Raw genomic sequence first — 17095 nt, 5'->3', positions numbered from 1 at the left:
TGGTTACCAATTCTATGAGTTCAATTGACGGTGGCTTATAAAAACATAACATAGCAAAATGAAATTTAAGTCAAATAAGAAAAAGTTAGCAAAGAGAAGCAAAGGAGGTGAGTTGGTTTACACACACACACACACACACACACACACACAGCCATAGATCCAGAACACATGCTATATAGTGAGGCCAAATTAGGGTAAACGATTTACCAAGAAGACTCACTGTCATCAATAGTTTTCCACAAAGAAATGCATTCCTACTTTTTTTTTTTTTTTAGTATTATCTTATTTGAGGGCTGAGCAAACTTTTTGTTAAAAAGGACCGATAACAGGTAAGTCAGCCTTTGGGAGCAAGGAGTCTCTGTCTCACGATTCAACTCTGCCTTTATAGTCTAAAAGTAGACAACATGTACACATCTGTGTGGCTATGTTCCAATAAAACTGAATTATGGACACAAAAGTTTTAATTTTACATAATTTTCACGTCACAAAATCCTCTTCGTTTGATTTTTCTTCAACCACTTAAAAACGTAAAACCCTTGATTAGGTCACACCTAATGTGGGCAAATGTGGGCAGGATCTGACCTCCAGGCCACGGTTTGTCCACTCCCCTAGAACAGTCCTCACTCAAAGAGAAGAAAGATATTTCATGTGTAGATGATACGCACTGAATAAAATGTAACTTTTTATTTTTATTTTTATTTTTTTTAAATGTAATTTTTTAAATTAATTTTCGAACTAAACCAGGCAACTGCATAATACTTAAACTATTTTACCTGGCAAAACTAAAATATGTAGATATTAGAAATGTTCTCTCCACAGACAACCAACAGATTATGGACATTTTTCTACTTCTATCTTTGGGAAACAATCAGCAAGAATCACACATATCAACAATCTCATTGTTTTCCTCCACAATATTAGTTTTAAGAACAATAAATAACATTCACAAATTAATAAATGTGTTTTATTCCATCCGTCTTCTCCCAGAGGCGCTTAGAGAATTTCCTGCAAAATTCAGAGGGGTGAAAATTATACAATATTAATTAATGGAAATTTAGGGATATTATGATTTTAACAAACACTCTTTAGTTATAAAATACTTGGGCTTTTTCTTCTCTGTAAAGAGGAGCTTTGTTTCAATAAGTGAGAAGTTATGTACATAATAATAAATGTGGCCCGGAAGTGATTATAGAAAATCCAAGTTTTTATCCCAATCGCAGTCTTCCTCCCCCGAAGTAGCTGCTAATAAAGCTTCCTTGTTCAAAACCATTCCAGTTGACAAGTATCAGAATGCAGGAGTGTGGAGGAGTGCGTTCATGCTTTAACTCAGATGGGACCACATCAGAGATTTCTTATTGTATCTTGGCACCCATACGTCTTTATCAGTTCACAGTATTTCATTTCTATGTGCCATGACTGTTCAACATGAATAAAGGTGTTTTTCAATGAAATGTACACACACACACACACACACACACACACACACACATCCGTTTTCAAACAACTGACCTCGTGACCTTAAAAATTCTAAAATAACTGGTTTTCCAACGAAGTGATTCTTCATTTTACTCTTCAAGGCCACAAAAGGAAAACCAGCTTACCTGTTTTTTTTTTTTCTAATCCTGAAATTATTAGTTAACTTAGAAGGAGTTCATCTTAAAGTAGTAAAAACATCTTTTCCATACTTGCAAAGGTAACTTTCCATCTCCACCGCCAGGACGTCACCTCTGATACCTTGATAAAACCAGATGTCTAGATGATTTCCATCCAGAAATGTGACTTTCCGCTGTGACTTTCTTGAAAAACCCATCAATAAACAAATTCAAGTTCTTTGGACAGATTGCTTAGGAACTCTATAATTAACACCGTGGGTGAATATCACAATAAAGGACTTAAAGATGGCCCTTGGAACAAGAATTGACAAGAGTGGAAAGGAAATGAACTTCGTACACAACAGGCAGGGTTTGGGTGAATGAATACCCATCCCAAATACTACATGCTCATTTTAAATTTCGACTCTTCTCCCAGAATGTATTTTTTTAAATTTTTTTTAACTTTTATTTATTTTTGAGATAAGAGAGACAGAGCATGAGACAGAGCATGAGACAGAGAGAGACAGAGCATGAACGGGGGAGGGTCAGAGAGAGAGGGAGACACAGAATCTGAAACAGGTTCCAGGCTCTGAGCTGTCAGCACAGAGCCCGACGCGGGGCTCGAACTCACGGACTGTGAGATCATGACCTGAGCCGAAGTTGGACGCTTAACCAACTGAGCCACCCAGGCGCCCCCAGAATGTATTTTAGAGTGAGCATGCTAACACTCTACCTGTGCTTTTAAAACTGGCATCTTAACCAAAAACTACAAAGCAAAAGCCCAATTTACATTTTCAGAATTAAAAATAAGACTTCCGTTTGAAACAGAAATCGCTGCTTCCCAACATCCAAAGCACGCGGCTACAGAGACGCTGGCGTGAGGAGGAACCCACACCCCTTCCTCGAGGTGGAGAGCTCCGCAGGAGGTGCTGAAATCTGGAAGAAGAAAAGTCCTGTTTTCTCCCTGCAAACCGTGTAAAGGATTGGCACTGGGGGGGGGGGGGGAGTTCGTTCTCCAGAGCGGGCTGGGCGGAGGCAAGAAAGCAGGAGGCAAAGGGCGTCTCTTCCCGGAGTCCTGTACTCCCCGCGGGAGAATGAATTACATTATCACTGTAAGTCCCTAAGCCGGCCATTCCCAGCCCTCCTGCCTCTGACCGGGGAGCTGGCTTCCCCGTCCGGCCAAATTCCTAGCGCCCCTCGGCGGAGTGAGCTCAGGGAAATGCATCGGGCAACGCTGTCTCGATTTTCATTCAAATGGGCCAACCTGAGTCCTTGGCAGCCACCACTAATTTAGGTAAACACTGCTAGTTTAAACAGCACAAAGGAGTGTAATCAAAAATCACACAACAGAATCAAACGGCAAGCCTAAGCAATCACCAGGAGTCAGTAAAGTTTAGACGGAAGGAGGGTGGAAAGCAACGAAACAAATACTGTCAGGACAAAAGAAGTCTTCTAAGAGTGAGATAAAGTGTGGTGTGGGGGGATGCGAGGCAGGGTTTTTAAAAAAAAGAAAAAAGGTTGGGGGAGTTCAGATAAGTCATGGTTTTTTCTATGCAAACCACTCTACACACAGCTTCTTTTCAGCCAGTGCGCAGTCAGACGCACCGACTAAAAGGACTCAACGCTCGGCTACTCGCTGCAGCCCCTTAAGTCTTTCCTCATTTGAATAGTATTTTAGGAATGTTTTGTCAATGTGTCGGATGATTATTCACTTCTACTGCATTCTTCCCTTCGCCGTGATAATTATGGTCACAGGAACGATTTATTTTATAAGCAGAACAGTCACAACACTAAATGATGACCCTTTTTTGAGCGTTACAATTCATGTATTTATTTGTCTACATTTCTTTAGCAAGGGGAAGGTGAACTTTAACAACCGTTGCGCATAGCAACACAGGAACAAAAGATTTTTCACATGCATCATCTAAGCATTTAATTAAAATTCACAAACTTGGATCTCAAACCAAGTCAAAAGTAGAAATGTAAGAATACTAGATTCCCAAGCAGAAGCAGATACACGATATATTGTTTAGCTATCACAAAGACCAAAACAAGTGCGGCGACTTGTGCCGAGGTTAAAGAATATACAAGTTACAAGGTTCCTTAAGAACCATCGTTTTAGTAGGGCTTGTATTCTTCCAGGTAAGTTTCACAGCATTAGTAAATCAAACAAAAATACACCACACACTCTCTCAGTTTCTATCACTTCCCATTTATGAAGACTAGAGCTTGACTCCAAATCCAAGCAATATAAAGCAAACTGGGGCATAGCAATTTACAGAAAAAGATGATTTTCCCCCCAAGACTTACGCTCAACCACAAGAGTCAAAGTAAAAAGCAGTTTCAGTCAAGGTCTGTAAGGTACACACTCGAGGTAAAACCAAGGTATTCTCAGACAATGAATGGATCACCCACCAGGGTTTACACCGATGAAAGAGAGCTCTAGAAAAGAATCTGGAAGACCTGGGATTCAGCTTTATGCTTTGAAAATTCTCTATCCTTACTAATCGGTTCACCTGGAAGGGTGCAGGTAGCATAAGGCACACTTGCGAAAGGGACGATTCCACAGAAGCCTGGATTGGGAGAAGGTTGTGGTACCAGGTCAAAGGGTTTTTAGCACCAGAAGACAAGGATAAAGAGGATATATCGCATATGGGATCTCGGCCTCTGAAGGAACTCAAAGCGTTGGAATAAGGCACAAGTGACAGAATCAACGCAAGGTTACTCACAAGACGTGCTGGCCGTCCTGGGAGGGACCTGACTAAACCACAGTTTACGGGACTTAACCCAACGGTGACAACACGGCGCACAATTTGGTTCGATACAGATGCAAAAACCAAGTCCCGTGAGGATGAAGGCATTAGTGGACAGCATGTGGCTAAGCTGTTAAGGGAGAGCTCCAAGTGCTGAAACTTCGTTATGACTTCCAACCCCAGAGAAGAGGCCAAGGGCTCTTCTTGGCGGTTGTCAGAGGCAGAACATAGCCGAACACACAGCTCTGAAGTCAGAGAGACACGGATGAGTTTGGCCGCCACCACATTAACAGCTTTGTGCCCGAGACAAGTCGCTCAACCTGCGAAGCCTCAGCCTCCTAAAATGGGGGCAATAACGGTACCTATCAAAGGTTTCATTTATTCAATAAACATTTATGAAGAGCTCCCACAGAACTAGGCGCTGAAATGCAACGGTGAAGAAGACAGACACAGTACGTACCCTCATGGGGCCCGAGATGACATACGTGAAGGCTTCGGTGACGGCCATCACGATGACCGTCATCTCTGTCCCCATCATTTTTCACCTGGTGCAACGTATAAGGGATTTTCCAATGACGATAAGTAAACCATCTATCTTAGTTGGAACAAGGCTTCACAAACGAACAAAAAAGACCTGTATTGAGCCTCAGGCCTGTCCTTAGTCCTGGCCCCTCTTCTTTTCCTTCTCTCCCAGGGACTTTATCCCATCCCACCATTTAAAAATGCTATCCATCTACACCCAAATTTACTATCTCAAGCTCTGAGCTGTCTTCCAAACTCCAGACTCTATATCCGGCTGCTTATTGGGTATCTATGTGTACGTCTTAGCAGGCATCTCAGACCTACGGATCTGAAACAGAACTACTCCAGATGACCGACCCAACTGCATCCCAACCGGCCGTACTCCACCCTTTCCCCATCGGTGTGCCAGCAAATCCCTCGTTCCTCTCCTTTCCTCACGCCTCACAGAGCCAACGCATGAGCAATTCTGTCACTTTTACCTAAAAAACATCCCAATCCATTCACTGCTCTCTCCACCGCCAAAGCCAAGATCTCATGGTTTCTCCCCTCGATCACCTCCTTGCAGTAACATCCACTACTCCTTCTCCACAGAGCAGTGACCTCTTTTTAAAAATGGATAAGGTCTCGCAAAGCGATGCGCCCTTAATGGAAAGACAGGAACACACACACGCACACCACACCTCCATTCGACCTAAAACTTCTCCACGGCTCCCAAATGCCCTGAAAGCGTTGATGGTCTACAAGGCATACCCGATCGGACCCCTTTCCACCTCTCCGCCTCATTCTCACGAGACCCTCGTCCCTCCGTGTCTCTACACCTCAGTCATGCAGGCTACCATTCAGCTCCTTGAACGGACCAACCTCCTTAGCTCTTCAGGACAGTGCAGTCCAGTAGAACTTTCTGCCCTGATGGAAATGCCCTAGACCTGCACGTGTGGCCCCTGAGCACTTAACTTGTGGCTAGTGAGACTGAGAAAGCAGGTTTCTAACTTTACTGAATTTTGATTCATTTAAATGGCCACATACTCCCAGCAGCTATGACACAAGATTGGGATTCCCCGTAGCCTTCTCCTCTGCCTGGGCCACTTTCCTCACAGATCTTCCCAGCGATGGCTCTTTCTCACCCTGATGTCTTCGTTAAACGTCCACTCCTCAGAAAGGCCTTTCCTTAGCACCCCGCCCAAAGCAGCTGCCACTGACACCATTTACCGTGCCACCTTGTTTATTTTCATCAAAACACGTTCACTACTGCCTTTATCCTTTCTCTTCCCTGAACTGGAATGTAAAATCCACGAAAGCAGAGACCTTGCCTCTCCCCTTCCATGCCATGTCCCCAAGACACGTGTTAGGCATGTAGTGTTTTTAACAAATCTTTGATGAAGGGTCGAATAAATCAACGAGTGCGTGAGTGACTAGAGGGTCAAGAGTAGGCTGGGGACAGATTATGGAAGCTGCTGGAAGAAGACGAAGGTCCTTCGAATACTTACATTTCGTGTATAGGGGCACAGGGCTCTGCGGTTCTTAAACGTCCCGTGGGGACCGGCAGTGTGAGCAGACAGCACAAAGGAACGGCGTACGTGCAAAGCGGGTCTCCGTCCTCAACTGACTTGAACTCAATTTTACGAGAACATTAGTGATGCAGACACACAGATGCTCCTTACATGCGAGACGTTAGGAAATCTCTCAAGAATGCATCTATATACATCGAAAGGCATCCCTCCGGTGGGGGTGCGGACAGAGTATTAGACATCCAAGTCAGCCCCGCAGTCTGGATCTGCAAACAGCAAACCAGGGCATTAATGTCTAGCCAAGTTAAATACCGGTTTACAGTCATCGGTCCTATGAGAAATGTCATGAGCTGGGCCACTTAGCAGAAAGGGGGGAAGGGAGGCAATGAGGGGAGAAAGTAAGCAAGGCGAGAAAGCAAACCCCCAGCAAGTTCAAACACCCGGACGATCGGCAAAAAGGGAAGGAACCCACAGCGTGGACGGAACCGCTGAGCAGCCACAGATGAACCGGCCTACACCCGTCAGCCGACAAAACCGGCAGCCCGGGGACGCCACGCACGACACAGATCCCACACGTTCGTTCGCGCTTCGGATTTCAAAGAAAAAACAAAAAAAGGCCCGCGTGTACGTCTACCTCTGTGAAAAACCATCCCACTAAGGAAGCTGCAGAGCAAAGTTTTACACTGCCTGAAACCGCGTGCTCTCCCGCTCTTCCGCGGTTACGCGTTGTGTCCCAAGCTTTAAACTTTACCGAGGATCAGTGCCACTTAATAAAGTTACCTTCTCACAGAAGGGAGCCGTGTCAGTGACGTGCACAACACATTCCACGGGCTCCCCCGAAGACAGGCTCTTAATCAGGAGTTTAGAGCCAGCACGGAGCCTGCTTGGGATTCTCTCTCTCTCTCTCTCTCTCTCTCTCTCTCTCTCTCTCCCCCCTCTCTGCCCTTCCCCCGCTCCCTCTCTAAAAGCAAAAAAAAAAAGATAACCTATACATTTCTTTACATTTTCTACCCCTACTGCCATTGAGACCAAAGTAAGGTAAATGATGTTCACCTCTGTTCAAAGTCTCTGTCGGGACCACCTCAACTCCTCAAGTGGTACAGGAGTCAAAGACCGGGTCCCGGAGCTTAACTCTGTTACCCCACTATCCTGCCCAACTGCCCAGCTGGTTCCATCTTCAGTGCTGCTCCCCACGGGTCTCTCAGAACTAGGATTTCTTTATTGGCATCAGGGCTAACAGCACAGGAAAATTCACTCACAGAGCCATACAATCTTAGCCTTTCACGGCATCTTTGGAACACCCTTGGCTGTGACGGGCACCCGCTTTATCAAGGTCAAACGTGGACTTATTTTCTACTTGATCATCACCACCCACTTGGTGATTTTATCAATACCATCAGTCTATCACGGGGAAATCAGTGTTTCCAACCATCACCACGGATCACTATGTTTATCCTTTCCAATTGTAAACGGTGCAACTATGGTATCTCCAAAAGTTCATTTTTGCCTGTTTTTTCTCAGGTCCCTGCATACAATTCCAGCTACTTCAGAGAAGAATGGGTTTGGAAAACTTCACGTGACACGCTGCGTTCCGTTAAAAGAAAAGTGATAAGAAAATCAAGGCCACTCCTCACCTTCAGCATCCATGTGTGATTCATCATTACAGCACACAGTGCATAGAGCCCGGACTACTTGTGGCATAAACGAACGATCAAGGATGACTGATAAACATGCCATTGTATCACAGAAGATCAATATTTCTTTGAAATGCTTGCATAAAGTATTTTAAAAACTTTATCACCTCACTTTATATCAGAGGTCGGCAAAATCGTTCCGTCAAGGGCCAGAGTAAGTGTTTGAAGCTTCGTGGCCCACGTACTATTTCGGACACACCTTCCTCTTTGTTGCTGTTTGTTTACAACCTTTTAATGATGTAAAAGCCATTCTTGGCTGGGGGGTTATATGGAAAGAGGGTTGCAGGCTGGGATCTGGCCCTTGGGCCATAGTTTGGCCACCCCTGCTTTTCGAGGATACCATAAAAACCATAATTATATAGCACGGCTACATTTTGACTAAAGAAAAACACTTCCAACTGTTTTGCGTGTTTTTTTGGTAATCTTTTTAAATTCAACTGTTTTGGGGGAACAGTTTTAGATTTATAGAAAAAACGTAGTTCGCATAACTTCCATATATCCCACACTCGGTTCCCCCTATAAGGATGTTATGATTATTATTACTACAATCCATACTTTTTTTCAGATTTCCTTAGCTTTTATCTAATGTCCTTTTTCTGTTCCAGGACCCTATCCAGGATGCCATATTACATTCCTCATCATGTCTCCCGAGGCTCCTCTCAGCTGTGACAGTGTCTCAGGCTTTCCTTGTCTCTGATGATCGTGATAGTTTTAAGGAGTATGGGGCAGTTATTTTGTAGAATGTCCCTCTTCTGAGATTTGGTGGGTGCTTTTCTCATGATTACATTGGGGTTATGCTAGTTTGGGGGGAGGAAGACCGCCTAGAAAAAGTGCCACTGTCATCACATCGTATCAAGGGTACCTCAACAGGAGTCACCATCACTGTTGACATTTACCTTGATCACCTGGCTGAGGCAGTGTTTGCCAGGTTTCCTCCAACTGTTTGAAAAAAGAAACATTAATAGGGTGCCTGGGTGGCTCAGTCAGTTTAGTGTCCGACGTTTGCTTTTGAGTTGGTTTCGGCTTATGTCATGATCTCCACGTTCATGAGTTCGAGCCCAGCATCGGGCTCCACCCTGGCAGTGCGGAGCCTACTTGGGATTCTCTCTCTCCCTCTCTCTCTGCCCCTCCTGCGCTCCCTCTCCTCTCCCAAAATAAATAAATAAACTTTAAAAAATTACAAAATAAAAAAATGAACATAATGAAAATGAACTTGAATCTTACCATATAGGACTAAACTAAAAGCTTTTAAATGTCAAAATCATTTTTAATAAGTTGGCTATACACATATACACATACATCATCGTTCATTATTTATATGATTCACATCTATGCCTCTTAAACATATCATATTTGAGATGAAGACAAAAGTTAATATGATTTTGTCACTGTCTTCTACTTTTAATTCCTCTCAACTCTTCCTCCTCACTGTTAGGCTAAATTAAAGGGATAGCTAAAGAAAATCTAACGCACACTACCCAAATCTTCTTTGTTTCACTTTAAAAAAAAAAAAATTAAGATTTTTATTTTTTTTAGTTTTTTTTTTAATTTTACCTGTTTTAAGACAGAGTGTGTGCACTTGAGCACGGAAGGTCAGAGAGGGGGAGAAAGAGAATCCCAAGCAGACAGTGTGGAACCCCATGCGGGGCTCGATCTCCCAATCCTTGAGATCATGACCTGAGCCGAAATCAAGAGTCCCAACACTTAACCGACTGAGCCACACAGGCGCCCCTACTTTCACTTTTTAAATGGTGCTTATGCAAACGACACAGTGAGTAGCCTGAGCTGGGGAGTCGGGGGCACTTAGCTGGCTGGCACAGTAAAAACTGTTGAATGACTTGTATCTTCAACTTCAGTGTTAAAATGATTCAAAGGGGTCAGAAAGGGGAAACAGGGAAGCACGATGCGAGACTAAAAAGAACTAATGTCTCTTACCTAACTTTTCTTGGTCAGGTAATTAGCAAGAGGACACAAAAAGGTGGGGAGAGTGGGAAGGACTAAAAGGCTAGAAGAAAGGCGGGAAAGCTTCGGGTCACATGAAGGCTATCAAAACACCCCGAAAAGGGAAACGCAAATCCAAACCACAGTAAGATACTACCTCATGCCCACTAGAAATACTTTACAACACACACACACACACACACACACACACACAGAAAATAACAAGTGTTGGTGAGGATGTGGAGAAACTCGAATCTTTGGACACTGCTGGTAGGAATGGGAAATGGCACAGTCACCCTGGAAAATGGTTTGGCAGATCCCTCAAAAAGTTAAACATAGAATTACCATATGACGGAGCAGTTCCACTGGTAGGTATCTACCCAAGTGAACTGAAAACATACGTCCATACGAAAACGACGCGTGAATGTCCACAGCAAGAGGAAGAGCCAACAAGGGGAAACAACCCAAATGCCCATCAACTGACGAAGGGATAAACGCAGTGTGTATGGTGTAGCCATACAACAGAATATTCTTCCAAGTCATAAAAAGGAATGAAGCTCTGACACAATGCTACAACACAGATGAATCCTGAAAACACTGTGCCAGACACAAAGGACACACGCTGTATGACTCCATTTACATGAAATGTCCAGGATAGGCACAACCATGAAGACAGAAAGTAGATGGCTGGTTGCCAGAGGCAGCCGGGGTGGCGAAAGAACGGACGGGTACCGGGTTTCTTTCTGGAGTGAAGAAAATGTTCAGGCATTACATAATGGCTATGGGTGCACGACCCTGGGAATATACTAAAAATCACTTACTGGTACACCTGAGAATGGTTAAAATGGTGAATTTTATGCGATTTTTTTTTCTGTCGATAAAAAATAAAATAAGTAAGTGGAAAGAAAAGCCACTGAAGACAGTGAAAGCATTCTGAAATGTTACTTTTAACCCACACCTTATACATACACTGTCCTGAAAATTCCCTTTTCCTATTCTATATACTTCTGTGATCATTTTTCCAATAACAGGAGCTTCAGAAATGAAGAAACTAGTCCAAAATTCTAATAAGAAATCAGGTCAACCGATTTTAAATCAAGTTCACAGGACCAGCGCATACACAGACCCAGGCCCTAACTCCAGGAATTTACACTGCATGAGGGCTCACACTGCGTGCTACCACTTCAGTAACTCCCCCATCGGCAGAATGAAGGTGGCCACGCCCCTCTTTAATGGTGGCATCTTTTTTTCCTACAGACATTTACCGGAAACGAGTTAGAGGGCGCCATTTTTAAGGCACAGGCAGGCAGAGCAGGGCCTTGGCAGGCCACGCCTCACCAGGGCTGACTATGTAACTCACAACTTAGTGATCTGCAGCTACGAAAAAAAAAAAAAAAAAAAAAAAAAAAAAAAAAAAAAATATATATATATATATATATACATATATATCACTTATTTATAGATAATAGTCTTTCTGGAAAAAGCAAGTATGGCCCTGGGTCTTGCAACAAAATGAAACTGCCAAGTATGGACTATTAAAGTCACTGCAGAAATCTCAGTACTAATACTAAGCAACCACTATGCCCTCCTGCAAGCACACTGTGTTGAAAACAAGAAATACTTCTTTGGGAATTTTTGGAAGACAGCACAGTGGAGTTTAAATTAGTGCTTCCCAGAGTGGGTTGTTTTTTTGTTGTTGTTGTTGTTTTCAAAAAAACAAAAAAACAAAAACAACCCTTCTTTTAACAACCTCTCCACACTTCAAAAACCATAATCACTCAAATAATTCACAGTAACCACTTGGCACCCAAACTCAGCCGGCTGGGGAGGAACGACTTCCGGCAAAATCTATGACATCGGCAGCCGTGATTAAAACTGTAAGGACTGATTTTGTTTTCTTTGCTCTTAGAAGTAATTCCCATATTTATACGATTAGTCAAAATGTAGTGGCTTCATTCTCTCATTATTTTTAATCTAACTGGAAAATCAATTGTCTCTGGTTGTTGGTGGCTATGGGTTTATTTTCTGAAAGCCGAACAATAAGCAACTGGAAATAAGAGAGTAGCTCAACTAGCATTCTTTCATTAATTTAACAACTTTCTTCATTAATTGACCTAAGCAATATTCATTTAACATGTACCATCGACAAAGGACACAGAAAGCAGTAATAAGCAATTAGGTCTCTTGAGGAATTTACACTCTAGCAGGAGGGTTAGCAAAATTACTTGCTTTGACTTTGAAAGAAAGACAATACAGAGTTCCTCAGAGCCTAATCACGTGCCATAAACTGGGTGTAAAGAGCCAAGAGTTAGCTCAGCCATCAAGGATACCCAGCTGACATCCTCTTCCTCCTCCCGGTCACCCTCCCCACCCCCCAGAACTTCTTCCCTTCAGTTAGAAAGCACACAGGGCACTCAATATCTGATCCTAGCCATAAACCAAAGACTATATAAATCAGCAAGTTTTTGTGTGCTGGTAAATCTTTCACGTTCAACTAGACAAAGTTATTGTATCTCCGGATAACAGTCAATCCAAGCACAGAAAATGAGAAAAATTCTACTGAGAGTTTGTACCACCATTCACCCAAGTCTCTGAGGCCTGCCCACCTTAGCCCCCTAGTCCCTTCAGAGGCAATGAATCCATCCTACCTTTTTCTCCTATGTTGAATGTAGTCGTTTTTTTTTTTTTTAAGCACCACACCATTTGGCCATGATCTATGGGCCACCATAAACACCAACTGGTGTGGTCAAAAGGGTGTCCACAGTGGGCAAAATAAGAGGTGAGGGAGGGAGTAGACCCGCAAAATAACAGCTGACCCGCTGGGGGGTGGGGGAGGGGAGCAAGGAATCATGGACAGGGAGATTTCCCCAGGAACGGTGATGGGGGGGGCGGGTAAAGTCAAGCCTGTTATTGTAAAATTGCAGTCTATTCAGGAACGAGACAGAGCCCTTAACTCTTCCCCAGACAGAACTTCTCATGTGCCCAAGAGGGCAATGAATTTCCAAGTTCTACCTGGCCCTGCACTGCTGTTCAGTGGGGTCAACCTGGCAGGCCTTCAACCCATTAGGCTCAAAGCATTCATGAACCAGATCCTACATGTATCTAAGAATCATAAAAAGTTAACAGGAACCTTTGAAGACCAATAAAGACAAGTCAATCGGCCTGAGAAATCACCACCGGGCAAAGAGGTTCCACTCCACCCAAACACCTCTAAGCACGTCCAGGTGTTCCAGCGGTCTGGAGGAATGACATAGGACACAGGTTCTAGAGTCCAACTACCTGGCTTCAAATCCTGGCCACCTTGAACAGCCATGGCGTCTCTCCATCTCCTCTGTAACTGCAAGACAATCCTAGCATCGACCTCATAGGACTAATGGGAGAATAGAAGGAGATCACAGTTAAAGAGCTTAGCACAGTGACTGTCACACAATAAATACTGAATAAATATGTGCTGGTACACCCACTAGTTCCAGGGGTAACCTGAACCACCCCTCAGTTCCTGAACTGGAATGACACCACCGCACCCATGACCATTCGGCTGGGCCCTAATTATGGATCCCTAACCATCGCCATGAGGTAGGTGGTCTTACCTCCATTTTAGAGTTGAGAACAGGGGTTTAGCGGGACTCACAAACTCACCTAAGCTTACTCAGTCAATAAGTGCTGGGGCAATTTTAATATTTCAGTATTCCAAAATCACTACTTACTGAACAAAATTACGTTCTCATAAAAGCCTCCAGCTTCCCCCCCACACACAAATATGCATATTCATCTATACAATCGGAAATACTTCACAAATTCTGATAGACCGTCAGAGTTTTTCTTAACATAAATAGAACTGGGTAAGTCATCATGACCATTTTAATTAAATGACTTTGAAGGTTCCAAAATACTGCCTACCCACAGTTTATCAACTCACTTTCTTTCAGGATTTGTCATGTGATCCTGTAGAAGAATGGGCACACCCCAAAAGGCCCGTGTCACATCTCTTTTTCCATAAGTTTGGTGCGTGTCTGACAAAATTGACTAGAGTTCAATATATCCTCCAAATATCCTCTCCCACCATCTCTCACACAACTTAGCAAGACCTACAGTCACTTCGTTGCCCTAAAAGAAAGCAATCGAATTTAAACTAAGTATTGTCAATATCGACCCTGATCTCGTAGAATCTTTTAAAACTCAGAGTGAGATCCAGAAATGTGTATAACCCAAATTTATATTGCCAAATACTTAAAGATCTAACCGCTGCACAGAAAACTAGAATCATAACAAGTTATCTTAGTCAAAACTGTTTATCCACATCAAATGAACTGGTTATTGGTTACCCAGTTTCCTGAAAACAGAGTTCATAATAATTGTTAATCCATTAACAGTTTAAAATAAAAGGCATGCTTAACTTGTTTAAGAAGTAGTGATACGGATAAGCCAAGTCATTTCTTACTTCACTTTCTATTTGCTTTACCCGGGCATTACATATTCTTGTAATCTCTGTTGGTAAATACAAATGACACGATATAACAGAAGATGCAAAATGAAGAGACTCTGAAATGCCTAAATATTTCAAGAATTCACTGTGATTTCAATAGCCTGAAACTCCAAGTATCAGAAAGCAGAATGACCACAGGACTGTAAAAGCCAAATATTTACACAGGTGCCTTAAAAGTCACTGCTGGGTGCACACCATCATCACTGACATTTACTATCTGTTAAATAGTTTCAAGTGCAAGGGCAGAAGTCAAATAACTGACCTGGAGCAGGAAGTTTATGACAACAACCAGTACGTCTGGAGAAACTGTGAAGGTGTGATGCTTGTCATAACTTTTTATCAGGCCAGCAACAGGCCGCCAGGCTGGGGCAAGCCAGAACCTCAGCAAGGTGCCTTTTCTCATTTCAGAAGGGAAACCAAAACTGATACCTTCATGGATAATTTAATAAGGGCTGTTCCATAAATTTATAATGTCATTTATGACTTTTTTATAATTACTCGTTAATAGGTTTCAAAAACTATATTCGTAAGAGAAAACTTAATTGAGGACATATAGCATGAAACTCTTCCAGCTTCAAATTGAGAAACGGGGCAATGTTTAGTGGAAGCACCTAAAAAAAAAAAAAAAGGTTATAAACCCCTAATTTACAGTTAGGAACTGTAAAAATTGGACTCCTTAATGGCCAATTTACAATTAGGAATATCTATTATTCTTATAATAAATCGCACTATAAGAAATTTTCCTTTGAAGGGTAACAAGACGGGATAAAGGACCAACATTTGTGAACATTCAGCAAAACTTCAGCTCCGGAACTTCTTAGACGATGATTTGGTTATGTTCCCCTCTTTACCTCCGGGCAGGACTAACAAGTGTGGGTTGAAAACTACAAGAAATCGTGATAAGCTCAAGTCTGTTCCAATGTTCACTGCATTTCTTTCTTCAAAACACAGTCTGCCTTTTCAAGATGTGGGGACTCAGTTCAAGGTTTCTGGTGAGGGCAGTACGCAGTAACACCACCACCCCCCCCCCACCCCCAAAAAAGTGTTTCTAAACTCTGAGGGGCAGAGCTTATCACACCCACAGCCAGGGCTCGGCGAGGAAGGGTGCCTGGAGCCCCCCTCCACGCCCAGGACCTCCGGCCAGACCGGTGGCGCGCCCCGTCAAGAGCCTGCAGTCAAGGCAGGGAGCCAAGGACAGCCAAGAGAAGATGCCACAGGTGGCTTGGTTGGCTGGTTCCCCACCTTACTCTCAGGCCTTCTCCAGGAGGCTCCCGGCCCGTCCCCTCCTCCCAAAGGCCGAAGATACCCTCCAGCGCAAATCTGGCCCACTTCAGGCGGAAGCGAGCTCGCCACGGGGCTCAGGTGGCCCCTCGGGGTCCATTAAGTGGACACGGAGTGCCAGCCCGGAGCGCCAATGCCACCCTTCCCTCCCGGCCGGGAGTGTCTAAAGGTCCCAGGGGGCGTCGAGAAGGGAGCAAGGCAAAGAGGCCCTGGAAGGGGCGGCTCCAACTGGCCCCCTACGGGGCTCCTCGCCGGCTGAGGGTCCCGCGCCTCCTTGCCGAGACCCCTCCCGGCACCCCGGGGCCGGCAACGCCCCACGCCCCACGCCCCACGCCCCCCGCGCCGCGGGCGCCGCCGATCGGCCGGATCTCCCGGACAACAGCCGCCGCGCTACTGAGGCGGGTCCCCGCGCCCACCCGCGGCCCGGCCGCCCACCTGTCCCGGGGGTCGATCCAGCTGGTCCTCCTGGTGTTGTGGTCGATGTAGAAGACCTTGCCGTCGTAGTCCCTGGCCTCCTCCCAGCCCCGGGGTAGCGGCAGCTGCCCGCTCCCGGCCCTCCTAGGCATGGTCGGCGGCCTCGCCGGCGAGCGGCGCCTCCATAGGGACCGGGCGCGGGACGCGGCGGGAACGCGAATGCCCGGCCCGACCGCCGCACCCGACGCGGGCGCCGGCGAGGGGCTGCGGGGCGCGGGGCGCGGCGGGGCCACGCGCGGGGGGCGCCTCAGGAAACCCTGCTCTCGGCCCCGCCGGGGATCAGTCCACCATGTCTGCGTCGGAGCAGGCGAGCGAACCCTCCTCCTCCTCCTCCTCCTCCTCCTCCTCCTCCTCCTCGCGGCTGCAACCGCTGCCTCCGCCTCTTCCTCCTCCTCCTCCCCGTCCCCCTGTGGCCGCCGAGGGTCGCGGCGCCCAGGCTGCCCGAGCCGCCGCCGTCTGGGCTCGGATCCGGGAAGCTCCGCGGAGCGGCGGCCCCGGCGGCGACGGGCCTCCTCATTTGCATGCTATTAGCATGCGCCCCGCCCCGGGCCCGCCCTCACCCGCCCCTCCCCACGCTGGGCTCATCTGCATGCACATTCCTCGCCGCCACATTCCAGGGCTTAACCCTGCAGCTCCCGGGGCCCGCTGCAAGAACTGGGGCGCCGGGCCGAGCCCGGGGCGGGGGCGGTGGAGGGGAGCTGGGGGACCAGGTGGGCGGGAAGAGGGCGAAGGAATGCGCTGTTCGCTCCCTCCCCTTGACCCCAAGTATCTCCCGGCGGCCACACGCCTTGGGATTTTTAAAGTTTCGGGACAGAAAAGAGCCAGAGAGCGCTCCGCAACCTTC

The 17095-nt window shown here is 45.6% G+C and overlaps 1 protein-coding gene across 1 annotated transcript in view; it reads right to left on the bottom strand.

Moving 5' to 3' along the window:
* WWC2 (WW and C2 domain containing 2) overlaps positions 1 to 16345 on the bottom strand; it is a 187862-nt gene extending 171517 nt beyond the window's left edge. Inside the window, exon 1 of the mRNA XM_030314445.1 lies at positions 16213 to 16345. Coding sequence (XP_030170305.1) covers positions 16213 to 16343 — 131 coding nt within the window. The 5' untranslated portion in view covers positions 16344 to 16345. The remainder of the gene's footprint in view (positions 1 to 16212) is intronic.
* Positions 16346 to 17095: the final 750 nt, after the last annotated feature.

Source organism: Lynx canadensis, chromosome B1, assembly GCF_007474595.2.
Source record: "Lynx canadensis isolate LIC74 chromosome B1, mLynCan4.pri.v2, whole genome shotgun sequence".
Lineage (NCBI taxonomy): Eukaryota > Metazoa > Chordata > Mammalia > Carnivora > Felidae > Lynx > Lynx canadensis.
Note: the sequence above shows the minus strand (reverse complement) of the source record. Positions and strands in the feature narration are given on the sequence as shown.